The sequence below is a fragment of the Solanum verrucosum genome, unplaced genomic scaffold, assembly GCF_900185275.1.
Source record: "Solanum verrucosum unplaced genomic scaffold, falcon-dt-bn FXZP01000285.1, whole genome shotgun sequence".
Lineage (NCBI taxonomy): Eukaryota > Viridiplantae > Streptophyta > Magnoliopsida > Solanales > Solanaceae > Solanum > Solanum verrucosum.
Window position 1 is genome coordinate 301,380 of NW_026019934.1, and position 23,983 is coordinate 325,362.

At 32.8% G+C, this 23,983-nt stretch overlaps 2 protein-coding genes across 2 annotated transcripts in view; one reads left to right on the forward strand and one right to left on the reverse strand.

Annotated features, from left to right (window-relative positions):
- The first annotated feature begins 4,750 nt into the window (after positions 1-4,750).
- Positions 4,751-5,062, forward strand: LOC125833851 (ras-related protein RABA4d-like). The gene is made up of 2 exons (XM_049513014.1): positions 4,751-4,778; positions 4,833-5,062. Exons 1-2 carry the CDS (start codon positions 4,751-4,753, stop codon positions 5,060-5,062), a joined length of 258 nt encoding a protein of 85 aa, XP_049368971.1.
- Positions 5,063-5,893: 831 nt separating this feature from the next.
- The window catches only part of LOC125833860 (uncharacterized), an 89,192-nt gene continuing 71,102 nt past the window's right edge, over positions 5,894-23,983 (reverse strand). The window contains 4 exon segments of the mRNA XM_049513022.1: positions 5,894-5,971; positions 6,127-6,609; positions 8,114-8,608; positions 14,582-15,073. Of these exon segments, the coding sequence (XP_049368979.1) occupies positions 5,894-5,971; positions 6,127-6,609; positions 8,114-8,608; positions 14,582-15,073 (1,548 nt within the window).

The window sequence follows — 23,983 nt, forward strand, 5'->3', positions numbered from 1 at the left end:
AAAAGTATATGTTTGCTTTTGGAATTTTCTCTCCAATTGATTAAGTGAGTCATGATGAAGTCCTTGTTCTCTTCTATTGAAGTGAAAACAACTTTTTGTTATTTTTCAAATTCTTGGAAATTTAGGTATGTCTTGTAAGAAGTTAAATATTCATATACTGTAATCATAATATGTAAACGTTACATTTGGATTGTGAAACTACACGATTTTCACTGTTTGTGTACATAATCAAGAAAACATACATGACTCCATTAGGTTCCTTGGAGCTTTGATGATCCTAGAAGCCTTTGTTCTTTAAGTAGTGACAATTGGACAGAACAGAGACAAATGTTCTGAATTCTTGGCTGGTTTGTGTGGCCTTTGTTAACATGATGGACAGCTAAATAATTGTATATATTAATGTAATATTATAGTGTTATAAATTAGTATTATCATATAGATTTGTTGTAGAATTAAAGGAATAAATATTGTGATGGCTAAATTACTACCATTGTCAATCTGTATTTGTGATAGACCTCGATACTTGCGAACATTTACAAGTTTGTTGTTTACCTAACTTGTAAATTTTATATTCTCAACTACCTCTCTTGCTTGCTTTTATGCCACTAAAGCACTTTCCTTTTAAATTTACTTAATTTTCTCCACCAATGAGCACAAACCATGCGACTGCTTCAATAGATTGGCAATATATAAAGACTAAAGAGAGATTAAGGACCAGCTAAAAGTAATTAAAAAGTCTTAAAGTAGTGGTAATGGCAGACATAGAAAGAAGAAAAAAGGGGAAAGTAATGGTTAGCTTTTGGTATTTTCCATCCCAATGAATAACGCTCTCAAATTTATTGAAGTGAATTATCACTTGTTGGATTAGTTACAGTAATTTGATCCCCAAATCTCGCGAGATCCCTGTCCCTTTGAGGACATCCAATAAATTTGGAACGATTCAGAAATATATAGTTTATCATTTTTAGACATATATACTAGGACACTGCTTATATGCAAAAAATTGAATGTAAACACAAGGCAGACAGAAATATCATTAGATACACGATCAATTTAACAGAAAAGTGTATGGGAAAAGCAGTTAACCATTTATCGAACTGCTAGAAATTAATGTTATCCATTAAAACTTCAGCAGAGAATATTAGTAAGTCTACTACTATTGCGGAGTGAAGGAATGTTGTGAATCAAGTCGACTTTGTACGGGACGATGTGTTAGGAATTATGATTGAGACTGACTTATATGGAATTATTGGGCCGAGTAAAATATTAGAGAGTTTTATTTGCGATCCAGACCTAATTATCAATTGTGCTGATGTGACACTTTCAACTACCCAAGTTGGCTGTGTTTGTACACACTCGCCCGCCACGTGTATAAATGTTATTTTTTAATTAAAATTTATTTTTTTTAAAAAAATAATATTTTTTTCTTAATTTTTTTTGAATTAAATATTTCAATTTTTTTTAAAAATTATCTTATTTTTTTTAATCTTGTATTTAAATTAATTAATACACATTGTTTTTTACCTTGTATTGAAACTTTTTTTTTTACCTACATTCATTGTTTTTTCTCTTTTATTTTTCTATTGATTTTATTTTCTTTGTCTTTTGTTTTGATTTGATTTCAAATGTCTTATATTTAAAATAAGTTAATTTTGAACGGATATAAAAAAAAAGTGAAGAAAATCAAATAAACATAAAAAAATTTACACGCTAAAATTAAAGGACACTTTTAAATTATTTTTTTTTAAAAAATACACATAATTTTGTAAAAATAATTAAAAGTGAAAAGATAATAAATTAATTAGAAAAAAAGTTTAAAGTGAAAAGAAATTAAAATAAATATTTTACAAAGAAAGAAATAAAAATAATTAAATATATATAAGTTTTATTGTCAATGAATATGTGTACTATTTTTTTATTTTTTTTACCGTGGTTTCCGGGCGTCGCTTTGCGAACCCGACTAGCTATACCCACCGGGTCCCGCTGTTTCAAGGCGGGTCCACCACGGTTAGTTCCACGGGGCCCTGGAGACACGGCCGGTTTGTAATGCCTCCAGTGGCCCTGCTGGGGCTCGAACCAGCGACCTGAAGGACTTTGTCCCAGGCCTTTACCAGCTGAGCTACCCCTCAGGGTTAATATGTGTACTAACTAATTATAAAGTTCTCCAATTCCTTTAAAACTAGAAAAAAAAAATATTAATGAAATAGAGTGTGTGATTCTGTGACAACAGACTCTCTTTTATCCTTTTTTAACCAAATATAGTACAGTAGAATTTTAGTTTGTCTAAATAAAGCTATTTACTTCTAGTGAAAGAGACTAATTAAGTCTTTAGTGGCTTACATTTTCGAAAGAGTCTAAATTATGCACACTGATCATCGAGATATTACTATAATATGTAACTTTTCATTCAAAACAAAATAGAATTGAGAAAATACATCAACATATTACAATGAACTCAAGTTAATATACAAAGTCTCTGGGTAAAAACTATTGTGCTCATATAAACTCATAGGTTACAACATCATAGATCCGCCTCTGCCTGTTAACTCCATCAGAATAGGTATCAGGTGATGTTCAAGCAAACTTACACATTTGAACTATTTCATCGAGTACTTATTTATTACCTTCCTAGCTTCGGAGTCAGAGACATTAGCTTCTGCACTCACTAGATTCGGCTTCATTGCCATCACTAGTTTTTTGTTCCTGCAGGAAACAGAGAATGCAAAAGAACAAACATGATCACTAGCTTAGTAAGTACAATATTTACTTGAAAGAAAATGAGGAGTATCTCAGAAGTGAAGTACCATAAAAATATGCTTGCACTCAGAAGCAATATATATAGCCACGTCACAGATCACATCAGGCATTTTGACATAATTTCTGTTTGAACCTTGGGATAGCAAGAAACGATCTTTCAAAGTTTCTAACAGAAGACACATCCTATTTCTAACAGATGCCAAGCCCCATTCCTTTTCTTAGTAATTGTTCAGGCAAGATATCACTATCTTCCTTGAAGAAGGAACAAAGCAAAAAGAGGTACTTGGCTTCATCACTTTCTAAGTGATTATAGCATACCTTCAGAGGTTGATACACATTTTCAATCACTCCCGGAATATTTCTTGGTGCAGTTCTTTGTAATTCATCGATGGTACTTCAAGTTTGGACAAGCAACAATAGAAACAGCCTTTTTCAACCTCAACTCTACGTCGCAATGTAGTAGCCACATCTGCAGTAGTGGTATCAACGCTAGTTAACCAAGCCTCAACACTGGGAGAAATGACTTGTAGTAAATGAGATAGGAGCCTCTGCTTCTTGCTGCACCTCATTTCTGATTATCTCCAGCTTATCAGATTCTTTATCCAGAAATTTGATGTTTCTATTGTAGTAAATGAGATACCCAACATTATTGATCATGAAATTTGAGAATTTTTTCACAATTTTAGATAGGAAATCCATAGCTATGATCTCCTTTGTTACCTGTTGAGCACCTTTTTTCTACTCTGAACTCTGCTACTTGTTTTTATTAGTAACTGGGAAGTAAAGTGAAGGTTTAAAAAGGATATGTGTTGGTGAATTTGGTGTGAAAATGAAAGCTGAAAGAGCAGCAATGTAGATATTGATATGTATATTCACTTAGATTTATAAGCTGTGCATTTAGGGTTAAGAATGAGAAGAGTGGGGTCAAAATGATAGCATTTTAAAGTCTTAAAGTAGTGAAGCTCTCATAATTATATATACTACTATTCTTCTTTGACAGTGTAAAAAGGGAAAAGTAATTGTTGTTTTTTTTTCTTCCAATTTTTCATCTTTCCTATGAATGTATGAAGCAAATTCTAAATTCCACACATAATTTCAAATTTATGAGATATTGAACTTGCACATTTCCATATTTACTGGGGATCTTGATTTATTTGTATCTTTTCCGATACAAATTTCGATCAACACATATCTAATTCTCAATCATATGCTAAAATCCGGAGATTTGGAAGATACATTCCTACAAATTTTGGGTTGAAGGGGAATTTTTTCAGGTTATAATGTCTTCGACCTGGTTAGTGAAGATTTAGTTAGCCGACCCTAACTTGCTTGGGATTGAGGCGTTGTGGGAGTTAGTACGTTTACTATTTCTTGGAATTGTCTAGTTTTGTCAAAGGTATAAGAAAAATTATAGAGAAATCCTAGTGCTTTTTATATTTTATTTCGTGTAGTATTGGTCCGAGATGAACCTAAATGGAACGACATGGTTATTAGTTAGAATTCATATTGCTGATCCCAACTTGTTTGAGATATTTCAGACGACGTTCTTGTTTTTGTGATAAATCTTCTTAAAGAGTGGTTTATATCGCGATTTAGAATTCAATATGTATGTTTCTTCTTGACTTACAATTCATCTCTTTTGAATCGAGGGTCCGTTGGAAACAACCTCTCTACCCAGCAAAGGTAGGGGTATGGTCTGCATACATCTTATCCTCCCTATATCCCATTTTTATATGTAAACATTTACCTTCTGTTAAGCTATGTTGCTCGGACTCTTGGGAAAAATGTTGTTGGGATCCTCCAAAATGCTCTACTTTTGAAGGATCTGCTTTTGGAGAGTTACAGCAACATAGCCAATTTGATAATTGTTGTAACTCAATGAATCATCTCTCATTTCTCTCTCAGGTATAGAGCAGTAACAAGTGCATAATATCGAGGTGCAGTTGGCGCGATGCTAGTCTATGACTTAACAAAACGCCAATCATTCTATCATATGGCTACATGGCTGGAGGAACTAAGAGGTCACGCGGACAAGAACATAGTTATAATGCTCATCGCGAACTAATGTGATCTAGGAAGTCTTCGAGCTGTACCAGTTGAAGATGCTCAAGAATTTGCAGAAAGGGAAAATCTCTTATTTATGGAAACATCAGCTCTTCAATCCACAAACGTCGAGGGTGCATTCATGACAGTTTTAACAGAAATTTATAAAAGCATTAGCAAGAATACGCTTATTGCAGCTCCGGGAGCTGATTATGGGATGCCACAATCTTTAAAGGGAACCAGGATAATTGCTCCTGGATAGGACACAGATTCTGGTGGGAATAGTGGTGGCTGCTGCATATCGTCATGATTTTTTTATTGAATTCTGGAGGTCTTTTTATTTATCCGAAATCATAATATAACTGGGAATGAATTATGTTTTATGTAGAATGGGGAATTGTTGTTGATGATGAAGGCGATTTAGATAGTTTGTTTAGCTATTTGTGTATATAGTTCATTAAGTTGTTCACTGGGGCATCAGGGGCGGAGCTACAACCCTGTCTACGGGTTTTGTCATGTATTTGTATTTAAAAATTCACTTAATATGTATAAACAATTTATCCAGAAGCTACGCTTACTTTTCTAGAATTCAACACTGATAAACTTAAATCCTAACTCCGTTAAAGTTACAAACCCACTAGTATGGTGAACGGGAATAATTAAAAGAGCTTGCAACAGACTATTCGCCAGGGTCAAGGTCTTGGAAACTTGAGCACATTGATGGTTGATAATAAAATTAGATGGGGTGCGATTGTATGCCCTGGAAGTGAACAACATTGAAGGTAATTAGTTACTACGTTATATAATTCGAATACAGAAATTTATACAAGGTAAAAATCTATAAAATTATGCCTAACCAACAGAAGAAAGGCAACAAAGTTTTCATTTCAAGATTACTACACACACTGAACACCTTTTACAAACTACAATGTCAGTGCAGTTGACACGATAAGGATTTCAGATCCCTCGATGTGGAGTAACTACAATGTTCTACTCCCATGATATGTAGTTCCTCCAATCGAACTAATCTTGATAAGACCACTGGTGAAATCCTTTTAAGTACTCGATGCTTATTCAAAAACTCTTAGCAAAATTAGATTGGATCAATTTTCCTTTCTCCACTGGAACTTCCTCTAGGTTCATCTTCGTCACCATGACTAGCTTCTTGTTCCTGCAGGAAACAGAGAATGCAAAAGAAGAGAGAGAGATGACTAGCTTATTAAGTAAAAGAAAGTTGATGAAGTATCTAAAACGGAAAGAGAGCAGTAATAGAACCTTAGAATATCATGTAGCAATAAGTTATATAGCTAGCGGAACAAGACATACCTTGTTATTGAACCTCTGCTGTATCCATTTATTGAGATCATCTAGTTTCACCTCATCATCACATTTGAGAATCGGTGTACTCACAGATATTCCGTGTTGGACAAACGTCTTCATTTCAGGGCAGTCATTAATAATCACTATCTTGAGAAATGGAAATTCAAGAGCGTGCTCTGTCATAAAGAAATGCCCCAGCTTAGGCAGATTGGTAAGATTCAAATGTTCCAATCGGGGAAATAAGGTCATGATTCCTTCTCCTTTAGTTATCACTTCTTCCATTGATTGACAGTGTTGTATCCATAACAGTTGGAGATTCAGAAGACCTTTGGCCACTGATGGAGACATCAAGTTTCTCAATTTTCCACAATGCGATACATCCAATGATTGAAGTTTGGTGAAGTAGTCAGTTGGAAGTTGGTGAGAGCATAGAGCACTTATGCAGTTAGCCCCAATGCTATATAGCACTTTCAGATTGGGACAAGAAACCTGCAAATGTTCAAGTATCAAACTTTGTTGTAGATACATTGGAACAAAACACTAGGTCATAAGGTAAAATAGACTTTACGTAAGTAAATAGTAAAAGGTAAAATAGACTTTATGTAGGTCATAGGTCATAGAGCACTTATGCTGTCAGCCTCACTGATGTGTATCTCTTCTAGGTTGGGACAAGAAACCTACGAGCTTTGAAGTATCAAACATTGTTGCAGATAGAGCTATTTTTTTGAAAGCCGCATGACATTTTTGAATTTAAAGAAAGGAAACTTACATACATATACTATAAATAAAAAATATTTATCATTTATAGCAATAACATTTTTTTTCACTTGATCATTTTTAATACATTTATAATAAAGTTTTAATATATATTACAAAGAACAATTTATTATTCACATATAATACAAGTTTTATTGATGGACAATACATTTGTCACACATTTTAATACATAATACAATGTGTCAACTTCTTACCAAACAAACATAATATATTTTTAAAATCAATTATAATACACATATATTACATACTTAATTCACTTTTAATACATATTGCAGATTTAACATAGTATTTCTATAAATGGTAATAAATAAAAAGTATCGCTAAAATCAGTACTTATTATTAAAAAGGCACTCATTCAAGTAATTTTTCTATTAAATCACTATTATAATATATTTTAATTAAATAAATATAAATTTATTAACGAAAAAGAAAATTATGCACCATATATTAGACTCAGTTAGTAACAATAGGAACATTTCCAGAAGAAACTACCAACAAAAAGAACATTTTTAGACCAAAGTATTGAGGACAAGAATATTTTTGGACTAAACTATAAATTGAGGTCATTTTTTATCATTTCACGTAATTTAAGGCATTATCGACCTTTTGTCAAAAAATAAATAATATCTTTTAATTAGAATAAGATTTGTTAAAAAAGAAAAGAAATAATATATTTATGCGGAAGAAGTATTTTTGTTTCAAGTAGTAACAATAGGAACATTTTCAGAGCAAACTATCAACGGCAAGAACATTTTCTGACCAAAGTATTGAGGGGAAGAATATTTTTGGACTAAACTATAAATTAAGGGGATTTTTTTTATCATTTCATGTAACTTAAGGCATTATTGACCTATTTTCAAAAAATAAATTGCAATATAGCTACAAAAGAAATAGTCTAAAAATTTGTTCTTACTTTTTTCTTCTTCTCCATATCTATTTATTTTCACACTAAGAAAATGAAATAAGAATAATGATAAGTCAATAGATCTATAAGGGATATATTTAAAATTTAAATTAACAGTTGATTAAAAGAAGTCACAAATATTCACATCAAATATAGCCCTATATGGATTTTAAAAAAACAAATTAAAAAATTAATTTAAAATTATTTTTTCACTTGTTAGACAAAAAGGATATATCTAAGCAATAGACTTTGTTTAGGTAAACATCTTTAATGCTCAAGTAAAAGGTAACATTTTGGTGATAAGAAGCAAACCTTTTCATCAAAAAGAGGATTTGACCTCTGTTGTATCCATTTATTGAGATCATCTACTTTCACCTCATCATCACATTTGAGAATCGGTGTACTCACATATATTCCGTGTTGGACAAACGTCTTCATTTCAGGGCAGTCAGTAATAATCACTTCCTTGAGAAATGGAAATTCAAGAGCGTGCTCTGTCATAAAGAAATGCCCCAGCTTAGGCAGATTGGTAAGAGTCAAATGTTCCAATCGGGGAAATAAGGTCATGATTCCTTCTCCTTTAGTGATCACTTCTTCCATTGATTGACAGTATTGTATCCATAACAGTTGAAGATTCAGAAGACCTTTGGCCACTGATGGAGACATCAAGTTTCTCAATTTTCCACAATATGATACTTGCAATGCTTGAAGTTTGGTGAAGTAGTCAGTTGGAAGTTGGTGAGAGCATAGAACACTTATGTTGTTAAGCCCGCTGATGGATAGCTCTTCCAGGTTGGGACAAGAAACCTGCGAGCTTTGAAGTATCAAACTTTGTTGCAGATACAGTTGGAGCTATTGAGTGGAGAAGCCAAAAGTGCTTACACACATTTATTTATATATTTTTAGAAAGCCAAATAAATATAGATAGCACTTCCAGGTTGGGACAAGAAACTTGCAAACGTTGAAGACTTCAAACTTTGTTGCAGATATATTGGAAGAAAACACTAGGTCATAAGTTGATTAATATTTAACATGACCGTTTGATTAATAGTACATTATAAAGCAATTATTATAGTTTTAACACTTCATTTTTGAGAAACAACACCATCATTTTTCAAAATATGGAAGAAATTATTTAAGGTCAAATTACTCAAAAAAAAATGCATCTCCAAAATAGCATTCTTTAAAATGACATACTAAAATACAAGATGACCGGAGAAAATAAATCCACATAAATATTAGCTGTTAAATATAATGAAAGAAAGTTTTTTGGGCTAGTTTTTTTATATACATAATAAAAACGAAACTCAAAAGAAAAAGTACAAGAAAGGGGACTATTTCTTACCTTATTAATAGTGCCCTTGATTGTATATGATCTCGTTTCATATTTAAAAAAAGATTTTTAGTATCTCAAATAAATTAGTATTTTTTTTCCATTTGGGCCGAGTCTATAGCGGTAGAGATAATTTTTGAAAGGCATATGACATTTTTTAAATTAAAAAATTACAATTATATTTTATAAATAAATATAAATTTATTAACGAAAATTATAAATATGCCCATATATTAGACGGTAGATGTATATATGCACCAATTTTATTAACAAGAGGTATATTTGCTCAAAATTGCAAAGTTGAGCAGTAAGGCTAATATTGTTGCTGATTCTTTGAGCAGGTTGTCTATGGGTAGCACCGCCCATATTGAAGAAGGAAGGAGAGAGTTAGCAAAAGATGTGCACAGACTGGCATGCCTGGGAGTCAGATTTACAGATTCCGCAGAAGGAGGAATAGCGGTGACGAGCAGGGCCGAGTCATCATTAATGTCAGAAGTGAAAGAGAAGCAAGATCAAGATCCCATTTTGCTTGAGTTGAAGGCAAATGTTCAGAAGCAAAGAGTATTAGCTTTTGAACAAAGGGGAGATGGTGTATTGTGATATCAAGGTAGAATGTGTGTACCTATGGTAGATGGACTTCAAGAGAAGATTATGGAGGAAGCTCATAGCTCCAGATATTCCGTTCATCCAGGTTCCACCAAGATGTATCGTGATTTGCGTGAAGTTTATTGGTGGAATGGCATGAAGAAGGGCATTGCTGAGTTTGTTGCTAAGTGTCCAAATTGCCAACAAATGAAAGTTGAACACCAAAGGCCCGGTGGTTTGGCTCAGAGGATAGAACTTCCAGAGTGGAAGTGGGAGATGATCAATATGGATTTTATCACAGGATTGCCAAGATCTCCCAGACAACATGATTCTATTTGGGTAATTGTCGACCGAATGACAAAGTCAGCTCATTTTCTACCGGTAAAGACTACCAATACAACAGAAGATTATGCCAAGTTTTATGTTCAAGAGATAGTGAGACTTCATGGAGTCCCAATCTCCATTATTTCAAATAGAAGTGCACAGTTTACTGCACAGTTCTGGAAATCTTTTCAGAAAGGCTTGGGTTCAAAGGTGAACTTAAGTACTGCCTTTCACCCTCAAACTGATAGGCAAGCAGAGCGCACTATTCAGACCTTAGAGGATATGTTGAGGGCTTGTGTAATCGATTTCAAAGGGAGTTGGGATGATCACCTACCTCTCATTGAGTTTGCCTACAACAACAGTTATCACTCTAGCATCCAGATGGCTCCATATGAAGCTCTTTATGGGAGAAGATGTAGATCTCCTATTGGATGGTTTGAAGTTGGTGAAGCACAGTTGATAGGACCAGATTTAGTTCACCAAGCTATGGAGAAAGTGAAAGTGATTCAAGAGAGGTTGAAAACGGCATAGAGTCGTCAGAAATCCTACACTGATGTTAGAAGAAGGGCGTTAGGGTTTGAAGTAGATGATTGGGTATATTTGAAGGTTTCACCCATGAAAGGCGTTATGAGGTTTGGTAAGAAGGGGAAACTTAGTCGCCGGTATATTGGACCTTACCGCATAGCCAAGAGGATTGACAATGTTGCTTATGAGTTGGAGTTACCACAGGAACTAGCAGCGGTTCATCCGGTATTTCACATCTCCATGTTGAAGAAGTGCATAGGCGATCCTTCATTGATCCTACCGACTGAAAGTATAAGGATCAAGGATAACTTATCTTATGAGGAGATTCCTGTTCAAATTTTAGATCGGCAAGTTCGTAGGTTGAGAACGAAAGATGTAGCCTCAGTTAAGGTCCTTTGGAGGAACCAATTTGTTGAGGAAGCTACTTGGGAAGCCGAAGAAGACATGAAGAAGAGATATCCATATCTCTTTGAATCCGCAGATCAAGGTATTAATTTCCTTCTTAGTGCTATTTTAATTATAATGAGCATGTTGTTGTTGTTGTTGTTGTGTTTGCATAGTTGCTTGTTGGGTGGTTGAGTTGTTGTTGCACCCTTAGCCTTATAAGAATTACTGCATTCGAGGACGAATGTTCCCAAGGGGGAGATATTGTAACATCCGACAATTTGAAGTGGCTTTGAAGAAGCTTGAAATTTGGAAATAGTCATTTTTGGAAAAAAATGATGACAAAAGGAAATGATTTAAAAATCTAGAAATTTGGCTAAGTGTGGAAATCAGTGAGTTTTTGGCCAACTTTGAGCAGTCATAACTCCTAGCTCAGGATGATCCAGGAGTAGTTCCAATTATGTTTAGAAAGCCCTTGGAACGATCTTTCCAACGCCACCGAGTTTGCTCGATTCCGAGTTCGTATGAGGGAGTTATGCCCTTTAGAAGTTGGGCAGTTGGAAGGGAAATCCGTCCGGAAAATTAAGGGCATTTTGGTCTTTTCACAAATCATTTCTTTTGAGCTCATAATGTTGTATTAGGCTGATCTTTGGACCTTTTTTTCCCATTTTGAAAGAGAAAGAGTTAGGGTTCTTGAGATTGAAGAAGAGAAGAAGGAGAAGAAGGAGAAGAAGAAGAAGAGAAGAAAGAGGAGATCAACAAGATCATTGTGGATTTTCGTCGGGGGTGATCCCTATCAAGGTATGTGAGTTTTTGTGTGGGTTGATCCTTTCCCTCACACACACCAAGCTCATTCTATGATTTGAGAAAAGATTGGAATTTGTTGTTGAAGTTGTTAGTTGTTGTTGATGTTGTTGGTGGTGTTGTTGAAGTTATTGTTCATTGTGAGACATGATTGGGTTGTGTATTTAAGTTGAGACCTATTGTATGTTGAGGGAATTATGATTTTAAGAGTTATGACCCTTTTGAAGTTGATTCACCATCAATCTTCAGCAAATTTTGGCTATCGATTCCCATCTACGGACGTGACTTATGGACCGTAGATCGATTGACGGTCCGTACTGGTCAACTGTCAATCGGGACAGAAGTTGGGTTTTTGGGGCATCGATCTACGGGCATGACCTACGGTCCGTAACCTGACCTACGGACCGTAAGTCCGGACCGTAGGTCAACACTTAGTCATTCTTTTTAACTGAATTCCGGGGAAGTCTCTGACGCGATCTACGGACCTGCAGGACGGACCGTAAGTCCATCTACGGTTCGTCGATGGCGCCCGTAAGTGCCATCTGTGTCACTAGAAATCTGAAGTCTCAGCCAAGTTTCCCCATTTCTTTTCTCCCTTTCTCATGCATGTTCCAAAGTATTATACCTATGTTTTACAGTTGTTTCCGACACTCCAAAGTACGTCTAAGTGTTCAAGAATCCCTCCATAACATGTGATCGAACACATTGAATTCATAATTCCGATTCAAGGAAAGATAGTTCCAAGTCAAGTAAAGTTAGGAGTCAAGTAAAGGAGTAACGAGTTTCAAGCTAAGTAAGAGTCTCAAGTTTCAAGTCGAGTAAGAGTCTCAAGTTCAAGTTAAGTCATGAGTTTAAAGTTGAGTTCGTTTCTCAAAGTTATTAGGGAACTATGTATTCCCAAAGAAGTTTTAAAGAAATGTCTTTACATTTAAATAAGGTTGGAAATTGAGATTTCCAAAGGGGCCTTCGGGCTAGTTTTTGAGTAATTATCTCATATCAGCAGAAATAAATATGTTTTAAAAACATAAGAGCCAGTACATTTTTGGGAGTAGTATCGAGCACCGAATTGGGGGAGCGTTCAAAGAACCCACAGCCCCCATAGAACCATGTTAGCCACCATGGGTAGAAAAGGATCATGCTTTTTAGATGAATCCTTTTCAGATTAGACTAGTGGATCCATTAGGCAGTTCAGGTCTTATACCTTTGGCCGGGTATAAGATGCTCTGGCAGCGTGAGGTCGATCGCTGTATCATCACTATAGCTCTTATGTGATGGTTGTCGGTTAGAGAAACTCCCACAGCAGTTATTGTATTTTCATACACAGAGATTATTGTACTTTTATATATATCAGTTCATTGTATTTCTATATACATTTCAGCTTATTGTATCCTTGTATACACACAGAGTTTATAGCATGTTTTAAACAGTCTTTCTTTATATCGCACTTGTTTTAAATTGCCTTATATTGAAAGAAGTCAGTCAGGTTGAGTTGAGTTGAGCTAGGTAAGCTATTCAGTTTCTTCCAGATTTTACTTCTAGCCGTTGTTGCTTAGTTATTTCTAGCTCGCATACTCGTACATTCCACGTACTGATGCCAGTTGGCCTGCATCGTTTGATGATGCAGATTCAGGTACCCCAGATCAGCATCCGGCACGTCGTTGATCCAGCTGAGTACTCCAGAGTCAGTGGTGAGCCTCCTTGCATTCCGGAGGACTCAATTATTTCGTGTTCTTAGTTTTTTTTGGTTTTATTAGGATGTTGCGGGGTCTGTCCCAACATCCATCTCAGTATTTTAGAGGTTTCATAGACAGACAGTCAGTCAGCTAGTTTGAGTCTCTTATATATATATGTAAATATTCTATTTTGAGATTCGGGTTGCCTTTACGGCCATATTTTATAAGTTAAGTTGTTTTGTAATATTGCATTGCTTTGAGTTATTCTGTTGAGTTAGGTTTCCGCTGAGTTAAGAAAGCCAGGTCAAGGGTTCGCTTAGGGCCAGAAATGGTCTCCGGGTGCCGGTCCCGCCCAGGGTGTAGGCTCGGGGCGTGACAAAAATCACATAATAAATTATAACAAAGCTCCATTTAAGTAACTGTTTGATCTAACTTTAATTCAATAAAAAGAATTAAACATAAATTATAGTGTATTTAAATACCGGATATCAGATGTCCAAAAAGAAAAGAAAAAAAAGGCCTTTCAAAATGAGAGCATTATTAAAGTGGGAGTGTTTGATTAGATAACATTTCAAAAAATCTGATTCCATATGGCAGACAAAGAAATGTTAAAAAGTAAAAGTATATGTTTGCTTTTGGAATTTTCTCTCCAATTGATTAAGTGAGTCATGATGAAGTCCTTCTTCTCTTCTATTGAAGTGAAAATAACTTTTTGTTATTTTTCAAATTCTTGGAAATTTAGGCATGTCTTGTAAGAAGTTAAATATTCATATACTGTAATCATAATATGTAAACGTTACATTTGGATTGTGAAACTACACGATTTTCACTGTTTGTGTACATAATCAAGAAAACATACATGTTCGAGGTTTTACTTGCATTATTTCATTGAGTTTTTCCTACCAGCTTCCTAACTTCTGGCATGACTAGGTTCAGCTTCGTCGTCATCACTAGCTTCATAGTCATCACTAGCTTCGTCGTCATCACTAGCTTCTTGTTTCTGCGGGAAACAGAGAATGCAAAGAAGAGAGAGATGACTAGATTATTAAGTAAAAGAAAGTTGATGAACTATCTAAAACGGAAAGAGAGCAGTAGAGCCTAATTAGAATATCATGTAGCAATTACTTGTATAGCTAGCGGAATAAGACATACCTTGTTATTGAACTTCTGCTGTATCCATTTATTGAGATCATCTACTTTCACCTCATCACGACTTTTGAGAATCGGTGTACTCACAGATATTCCCTGTTGAACAAACGTCTTCATTTCAGGGCAGTCTTCAATTCCCACATATCTTAGAAATGGAAATTCAAGGGCATGGTTTGTCAGAAAGAAATGCCCCAGCCTAGGCAGATCGGCGAGACTCAGGTATTCCAAACGGGGAAATAAGATCATGATTCCTTCTCCTTGTTCTTCCTCTTCTGTGATCACTTCTTCAATTGATTCACAACGAAGTATATGTAGCTTTTGGAGATTCAAAAGACCTCTGGCCACTGATGGAGAAATCAAGTTTCTCAATTTTCCACAATCTAATACTTCCAATGTTTGAAGTTTGGTGAAGTAGTCAGTTGGAAGTTGGTGATAGCATAGAGCACTTATGTTAGCCCAATGCACGTATAGGTATTTCAGGTTGGGACAAGAAACCTGCAAATATTCAAGTATCAAACTTTGTTGCAGATACAGTTGGAGCTATTGAGTGGAGAAGCCAAAAGTGATTACACACATTTATTTATATATTTTTAAAAAGCCACACACACACACACACATATATATATATATATATATATATATATATATATATATATAAATTGTATATGATCTTGTTTCATATTTAAAAAAGTTTTTTTGTATATCAAATACATTAATATTTTTTTCCATTTGGGCTGAGTCTAGAGCGGTAGAGATAACTTTGAAAATCACGCGACATTTTTTAAATTAAAAAATTACTATTATATACTTTTTAATTAAATAAATATAAATGTTTTAACGAAAATGATAAATATGCACCATAAATTAGACGGTAGATGTATATATGCACCAATTTGATTAACAAATAAATATATTATTTATTTTCTTTTTGAACATACACATTCTTTTCCTAATGATATTTTTTTTATTAGCAAATGTTAATTCTACTTCAATTGGAAAAAAATAATACTAAAAGGATTTCTTATTTTATTATAAATATCAAAATAAAAATTAAAGGTTGATTTACTATGATCTTATATATAAGATATATATTATCAGTATAAAGGGTACATTTTTAATAGTTAAAGTAATTTTAAAATAAAGAAAACAATAATAGAGTACTTTAAAAGTAATATCTTTTAATAGGAATAAGATTTGTTCAAAAAGAAAAGAAATAATATATTTATGCGGAAAGAAATATTTTTGACTCAAGTAGTAACAATAGGAACATTTCCAGAACAAACTATCAATGGCAAGAACATTTTCTTACTAAAGTAGTGAGGGCAAGAACATTTTTGGACTAAACTATAAATTGAGGGCATTTTTTATCATTTTAGGTCAGTAAGGTATTATTGACCTTTTTTCAAAAAATAAATTACAATATAGCTGCAAAAAAAAAAAAAATAGTCTTAAAATTTGTTCTTCCTTTTTTCTCCTTTTCCATATCTATTTATTTTCACACTAAAAAGATGAAATGAGAATATGAAACTCAAATAATGATAAGTTAATATATTTATAAGGGAGATATTTAAAACTTAAATTAACCGTTGAATAAAAAAAGTCACAAAAATCATATCAAATATAGCCTTACATGGATTTTTTAAATAACAAATTAAAAAAATTAATTTAAAATTATTTTTTTACTAGTTAGACAAAAAGGATATATCTGAGCAATAGACTTTGTTTAAGTAAATATCTTTAATGCTCAAATAAAAGATAACATTTTGGTCATAAGAAGCAAACCTTTTCATCAAAAAGAGGATTTGAGTTGTTGGCTGTAGGCCTGAAATTCTGGAACGCAGGTAACTTCGATAAGTACATTTTCCGTAACTGAGGGAACTCAATGCGCTCAACATTGTCACTGCAAAAGTGAGTCAGGCAATGCATAAGCAGAATGCTCAACTCATATAAATTGGGGAACTTGATTACTTCATGTGTTGTCTTCAATAAATGTGTCATTGAATCACAATCATTGAGGCCGAGACATTTCACATTCTGAAATTCATTCAGCTGCAACTCCGTCAACACATTATTAGAGCCCTCTCCGTATGAATATACAAATTCGCTCTCCTTCAACAGTTGGCAGATCCAATCACCCAATGGGGCAGTCTCCGTGACATCTAAACGAATACTCTTGTCGTAGTCATAAATGCTTGAAATCCCAGGGTAAGCTACAACCATAACAAAAGTGTACCGTGTCAACTTGGAGGGAAGGCCAAGGTTACTGTAGATCACATCACTCAAATCTTTTACTCCCAGCATATGTAATTCCTCCAATTGAGCTATTTTTGATAAGACCCCTGCTGAAATCCTTTTAAGTGTTATACACTCATTCCAAAACTCTAACCTAATTAGCTTGGTCAATTTTCCTATCTCCTCTGGCAGCTCATCTAACTCACAATTTCTTATGCTGAGAATTTTTAATTCGACAAGTTCCCCAATGAAGGATATGTCATGCAACCTTAAATTACTCAGACACAGAGTCCTCAAACTTGACAAACTCCGAATGGATGCTGGAAAACGTATAATGGACTGCTCATAGCTGTGTCCCCTCAGGCTCAAGACATTGAGGTTACTCATTTCATCAAAAAATTTGTCCTGTAGTTTGAATGGATCTTTAAAACGGAGTTTCAACATTAAAAGCTTCAGTTTTGTGCAAATTATTGGTCTAGGATGCTCATCAAATTTATTTGCAACAATTGACATGTGACTGAAATGCTCATAAGAAGTTCTACTTGGGAACTGTTCCGAGTTAACATTGTGACTTACCATAAAGTTATGCTCTCCTTCAGACGCAATACTTATAGCCACATCACGGACCACATCATGCATTTTCACATGATTTTTGTCTGAACCTTGGGATAACAAGAAACCATCTTTCAATATTTCTAACAGAAGACACAACCTATTTCTTGCATCTTCTAAATTTTCAATTCCCGAAAAGATGCCAAGCCCCATTCCAAATAAATGCAATTCTTCGGTCCAAATATTACTATCTTCCTCGAATAAAGAACAAAGCAAAAAGAGGTACTTTGCTTCATTTTCTCCCAAGTGATCATAGCTTAGCCTCAGAGATTCATACACCTTTTCATGCACTCCAGGGATATTTCTTGCTTCTGCACGACGTAATTGTCTAAGGGCATCCTCCCACGAAGGCTTGGTTTTACGCTTAAGTGCTCCTGCAACTATAATAATTGCAAGCGGCAGCCCCTTGCATTCTTTGGCGACCTCTTTTGCTGTGCCATGAATAGAAGGAACGTCAACTGAATCACCAGCTTTCTCCTTGAAAAGGCACCATGCTTCCTCTTCAGATAATGTTCCAACTTCAATGATCTTCTTAGCTTCCATTACTTCACAAACATTTCGGGATCGCGTCGTCAATATCACTTTGCACCGATGGTTGTGGTTGCTACCGCTGGGAATTCCAAGTTTGTCTAGATCATGAAGGGCCTCCCAAACATCATCCAAGATTACAAGGGTGTGGCTGTTCTGATCCATTAACCTTGTACGCAGCCGATCTCCACGACTCCACAAATTATCCCCTTCTAATTTCAGCCCGAGTCCTTCTGCAATCTCACCCTGAACTTTTTTCAAATCTGGTTGTTGACTGACAGTTACCATGACGACATCTTTGAACAACCTTTCTTGTTTCACCTTTTGTCTGATTTTGTCAGCCAGTGTTGTCTTACCAACACCTCCCAAACCACATATCCCAATCATAGTGACCCCGTCATCTCTCAAAACTGCCATGACCTCTTCCTCTTTCAATTTTCTGGAGTCAAACACCTCACCATAGTTACTAGGTATAGCCTCACTTTGAACTGGGTGATCAAAGGAGATTACATCAGGCCTGTTGCTTTCATTTTGAAGTTGAATCAACTCCAGTGTAATTTTTTTAGCTTTCCTGCTCATCGAGTAACGTGACTTCAGGTTTGGACACCAACCATAAAAGCAACCCCTTTCAACCTCAGCTGTACCTTGCCTTACAGCTTCCACATGTTCAGTAGTGGTATCAACACTAGTTAACCAAGTCTCGCCATTGCGTGAAATGCGTTTTAAGTTTCTCCGGGCAACTTCCACTCTTTCCTCCACCTCACTTTTGATGTTCTTCAGCTTCTCAGATTCTTTATCCATACATCTGATGTTGCTCTTGTAGTAATATAAATACCCAATCCCTCGCACGACTGGCTGCATCAAGCAATCTGTGCCTTTTTCCACAAAAATAGATAAGAATTCCATCGCCAGTATAGTTTAGTAATAAGCCTTTTTTCAACACTCAAGTCTGAACTCTGCTATTGGTTTTTTTTTTTTGCTTTCAAATTCCCTCTTTTTGACTGGTTTTCTTAGTTACTGGAAGGTGTGAAAATGAAAGTTAAAAGAGCAACGATGTAGAATTTGGTATGAAAACGAAATATCAGAGAGCGGAAATGAAGAATTTGGAATGAAAATGAAATATGAGAGGAGAGGTAATGGAGAATTTGATTGTTCTATTCCAAGCAACAAATTCACAGAGATTTATAAGCTGTGCATTCATGTTGAGAGTGCGGTCAAACTAATATCTTTAGAGTGAGAGTGTTGATTAGCTAACATATTAAAGTAGTGAACATATCTGATTCTATATATTCCTTCACTCAAACTCATGTTACGACTTTCCCAAAATATATGCTTTCTTGTAATGGCAGACAATAAAGAAGAAAAAAAGGAAAAGTAATTGTTGCTTTTCGGAATTTTCCACTTGCTTGCCAGGTACTTAAAGATCAGTCCAGACATTCTCTCTAACTTTTAACAAAGTATTTCCCTTCCAGTTTCACACAAATGACTACTTGATGTTTTTTTAGAACTAGTCCTGGACACGTACGTTGCACGTGTGTCCCATGCTAAATTATGTGGAGTTGTTATGACGATATATATATATGCTTGAACATGTATGTTGCCCATGTATCTCATGCTTAATTAGTACAAGAACTTTGAAAACATTATAATTAGTGTGATAAGCTGCACAAAAATTAAAGATTTGCATGTATTTATAAGAAGTTTTTGTCAAATGAGAGTAGTGTTTTGCAAAAGTTATATAGAAATTAGATCAATCTATGTCTTCCTTAAGATGGTTAGAAGATGAACATTGTGCGATAACTTGCATAGTAATTGAAGAGAAAATCTACAAGCTCAAACCAATGAATGGTGAGCCTATTCAATCAATATTATTATCAATAGAAGGTACATAATGCTGAAATATTTCTATCAAGTGAATTTCAAAAGTAATATTCGAACACTTTTAATTATGTATTTTTTAATATATCAAGTATTCAACTTGATAAAAGTTTTGTTAATATGTCACAACACATAATTTAAGTATCTCTTATTGGTTCAAAATATTTCATGTTCTAAAAATTTTGCCTTCTTTCTAAGAAATTGTAGCCTCCACCTTATTACAATCACATACAGGTCAAGAAGTTGTTATCGAATGTGATTTGTGTTTTGTAAAAAGTGCACATAAATTCGATCAACACATACATTTCTTATGATAGCTAGTGGATCATTGTCAATTTTTTGGTGTACACCCACAAAAAAAAAATAGTTATTATTAGTGATAAAAATAATAATTGCTCAAATATCTAATCGATGTATATAAATCATAATTAGTATAGGTACGTGTACCCTTGCCTAATTCAAAATTATTAGTTCTATTTTCTATGAATTTAACAAAAAAAAATAGAATTTAAATTATGTAAATTGATTCCTAACCAAAATTACACAAATAAGAATATATAGTTTCATGATACTCCAAGGAGATAATTAAAAAAAAAGTAATCTTATCTGATTTGATATTACTATGATAAATTTCTATGTTGCAAGAGGTGAAATAACTATGATACAAACGTTTGCATACCCAAGTAAAATGAACTTTCAACTAATCAGAAAACATCTATGAATAAGTCGAATTAAAGACAATAACTTATAATATGAATAGAAAAAATAGAGCACATAAGCAGAAGTAGAAAAGAGAGACACAAACACAAAATGAATATGAAAAAATGTCGCTACACAAAGTAGGATTGATAATCTAATAATTTGATGAATTGAAATAATTGTCTTGTGTTTTTTCACTATATATACACAATATATAACATTTAGTCCATGAATATATTGTATTGAATTGATCAAATGAATTACTCCACATTGAATATACCAAGCAACTTTTTCAATTCTCCATATGTTTATTACTACAAAGAGATGTTTTACTTTTTGCATTAAGAATCGGAAGATAAAGCATTTACAGAAATTGAATACACATAACTCTATGTCTTTAATTTATCTAGGTCATTCATTTGCTATATTATTATTTATTTATATTTATTAGAAGATAGACTTACCTTCAAGAAAGAAAAAAACATAAATAGGAGTTAAATAAATGACAAAACATTAATGGGTTTTTTCGGGTATATATATTCAATAGCCTAATGCATTGAACTAAGTGTATATTTAAATTCATGTACAATATTATTATAGGAATAATATTTGATTGAAGGATATTGATGTCATTCAACATTTTATGGACATTTTGATAATTCAGTTTTTAAAATATTTTGGTTCCACTTATATATATACTTACTATATTTACTAATTTAATAAAAGTTTTATTTCTCTTTTTTTATGTGAAGGAAAAATGACAAATTAATTTATGATTATTATTTAATATTTAATTATTAAAATATTTTATAACTTTTTTATTTAGTATAAGAGTGAAATGGTAATCCAACTTTAAATTTTTGAGTTTTCTACTTTTAATAAATTTTTATTTTTATTCTTATTATTTATTATTTATTGTTTATTTATGATCATAAGATGATAAGTTAGGAAAATGAAGAGGTGTAGTTATGAAGTTGATTTTAAATGGAAAAATATTTTTTTAAAATGATCTTAGGAAAATAAATTAATAGTCAAAGGGTATTTTTGTAATTCAACTTCTGACTTAGATTGTTCCCACTTTTAGAAAATTACAAGTTCATTTTGTAGAATAGTCTAGGTGCTCTTATGATGCAAATGTGCTATATCTATATATAATATAATAGTGTTGTTCTGCCACAAAATCAAGGGAAAATGCTTAAATTACATCCCATCAGAGAGTTACTATTAATAAAGCACTAATCAACTGATTGCTATAGAAAGGTCAAATTTAAGTTCAATAGATAAAGATGTAGATGTAATAAAATTCAGAGTAATTTGCTTCAATCTAACGGATAAGTATTCAATACTCTTAAGATCTATATAATAACTTGGGAAATAGATCAAGAAAACACCAAGCTTTTCAAGAATAAATTTCATGGGTCATTAATATTTTACCTGGAAAAAAAAATTGATAACTAAATTGGCACATAAGATATAGTAGCATGGTGAAGAGTAGTAAACAAAAGAAAAAAAATAATAGCATATATATCTGATAACAATGTTTTGAGGCAAAGGAAGATAAATAGATTATGAGAAAAATTAATACATAGGAAGATGGAAAATAAAAATAATTAATAATAACCAAGGTAATTTACATTGTATTACAATAAATTTAAAGCGTATGTAATTAATTTATAATGGTAAAAATAAATTGCACACTCTAAAAATTAACCAAACATTATCACTAAAACTACAAATTAAATTACTATTTGTAGTTATTTTTATAAAATCATGAATTGACTATCACTTTTAAAAGAAGGCAAAGGAATAGTGATTACATTAGGAAAAAAAAAATCATTGTTATCTTTTTAAGAGTGAAAACGGAAATAAAAAAATGAGAAAGGAGGACTACAACAATCATATGCAACATTCAAATGTGCTTACAATATAAATCAACTCTAAATATGTCTTTTTCACGATATTTGGAATGTCTTTTACTAATATTTCTTTGAAGGAACTACCACTCCAATTATGAAACCCCATAAACAGTAAAACAAAATAATTCACCAAGAATGCATCTACATTATTAAAAAACAGGAATGAATGAGAATATAAACGCACATACCTTATATTTTACAAATAAGAATAATATGGAAGAAAAAGTATTCACCTAAATGACCTGTTATAAGCAAAGAAATACACTACATCAGACACGAAACAGAAAAAAATAAATTAAAGCAATGAAAAGAAAATGAGGCAAAAGAATATATCATAATATTATGTTGCAACTGAAGTGAAGCAACCCTATTATCTTATATGATAATATGCATTTATGTAAATTATATAAGTGCACAAAAAAGGAATATGAAACGGTATATTCAGGAAGTTCTTTCATCTTTCATTCAACATATATAATTATATAGAGTATTAACTTAAGATTTAATTGAGTAATAAATTGGGGAAGAGGAAAGATTTGATAATTTAGAGAGTTATTGGTCTATTTTTAAAAAAAATGTAAATGAAGAAAGGAAAGGGTTCTTTTCTCTAACATAAAAAAACCAAAAGTTTTAAAGTATCAAAAATTATTATCTGATCATCGTCTCTTTGGTTTTTTCATTTTCCATTTATTATTTTATTATATAATAAAACAATTAAAGCGTAATAAGTATAGAATTATATTACAACAATTTATTAAAAAATCTCTTTTTTTAGTTGAAGGGTATTTTTGTAATTCAACTTTTAACTTGGGTGCTTAATACATACAGAAATATATATATATCCAATAGTGAAAGTTATGCATATGCTAAATGTCCATTTATATAAGATAAATTTAACTAATTTACCAAGTATATAATTCATCATTAGTTTGTGCTAATTATAATAGAAGAAAATCAAAAGTTCAACGATTGCAAGTTTTCATAGTAAGTATTTATTGAAGCAATTACTTAGCATTTAATATAATTTTTTGAATATAACTCATCTGAAAATTTTTATACCTTTGCACGGTAGGAGTAACTGAGGTACACTTAAGGGTCATTTTAACTGTTCCTAAACTTTTGATTTTCTTTTGTCATTTAATAGGATATCATCCAATTGTACAAATATTCATTGTATCTATATTAATTCATGCCAAAGATTGTGAGTTCTCCATTTTTAGAATATAATATTATTATTATAAATATTTTATGATATTTATTATAATTAATGTGTATTTATATTTTTGTTCATAAATATGTAATAATAGTGTTTAAAAGAATACAATAGTTTTTATTTATATTTAATATATATTTACATTTTTGTCCATAAATATTATGATATTACAAGGACATTTTTGTAATTCAACTTTTGACATAGAGGCTTCCCACTTATAATATAATATGATGTTTTTAAAAATATATTATCAGTGTATTTTACTAGCAAGTATAAATCAATGCTACTAGATTTAGTTACAAGTTATTTTAAGGTGTAAAAGTTTTT

Excerpts from the sequence above, each read along its gene's own strand:
- LOC125833851 (XM_049513014.1), top strand. The coding sequence starts at position 4,751 with ATGGCTACATGGCTGGAGGAACTAAGAG. Across the intron at positions 4,779-4,832 it reads ATGGCTGGAGGAACTAAGAG|GAAGTCTTCGAGCTGTACCA; the intron begins GTCACGCGGACA and ends AATGTGATCTAG.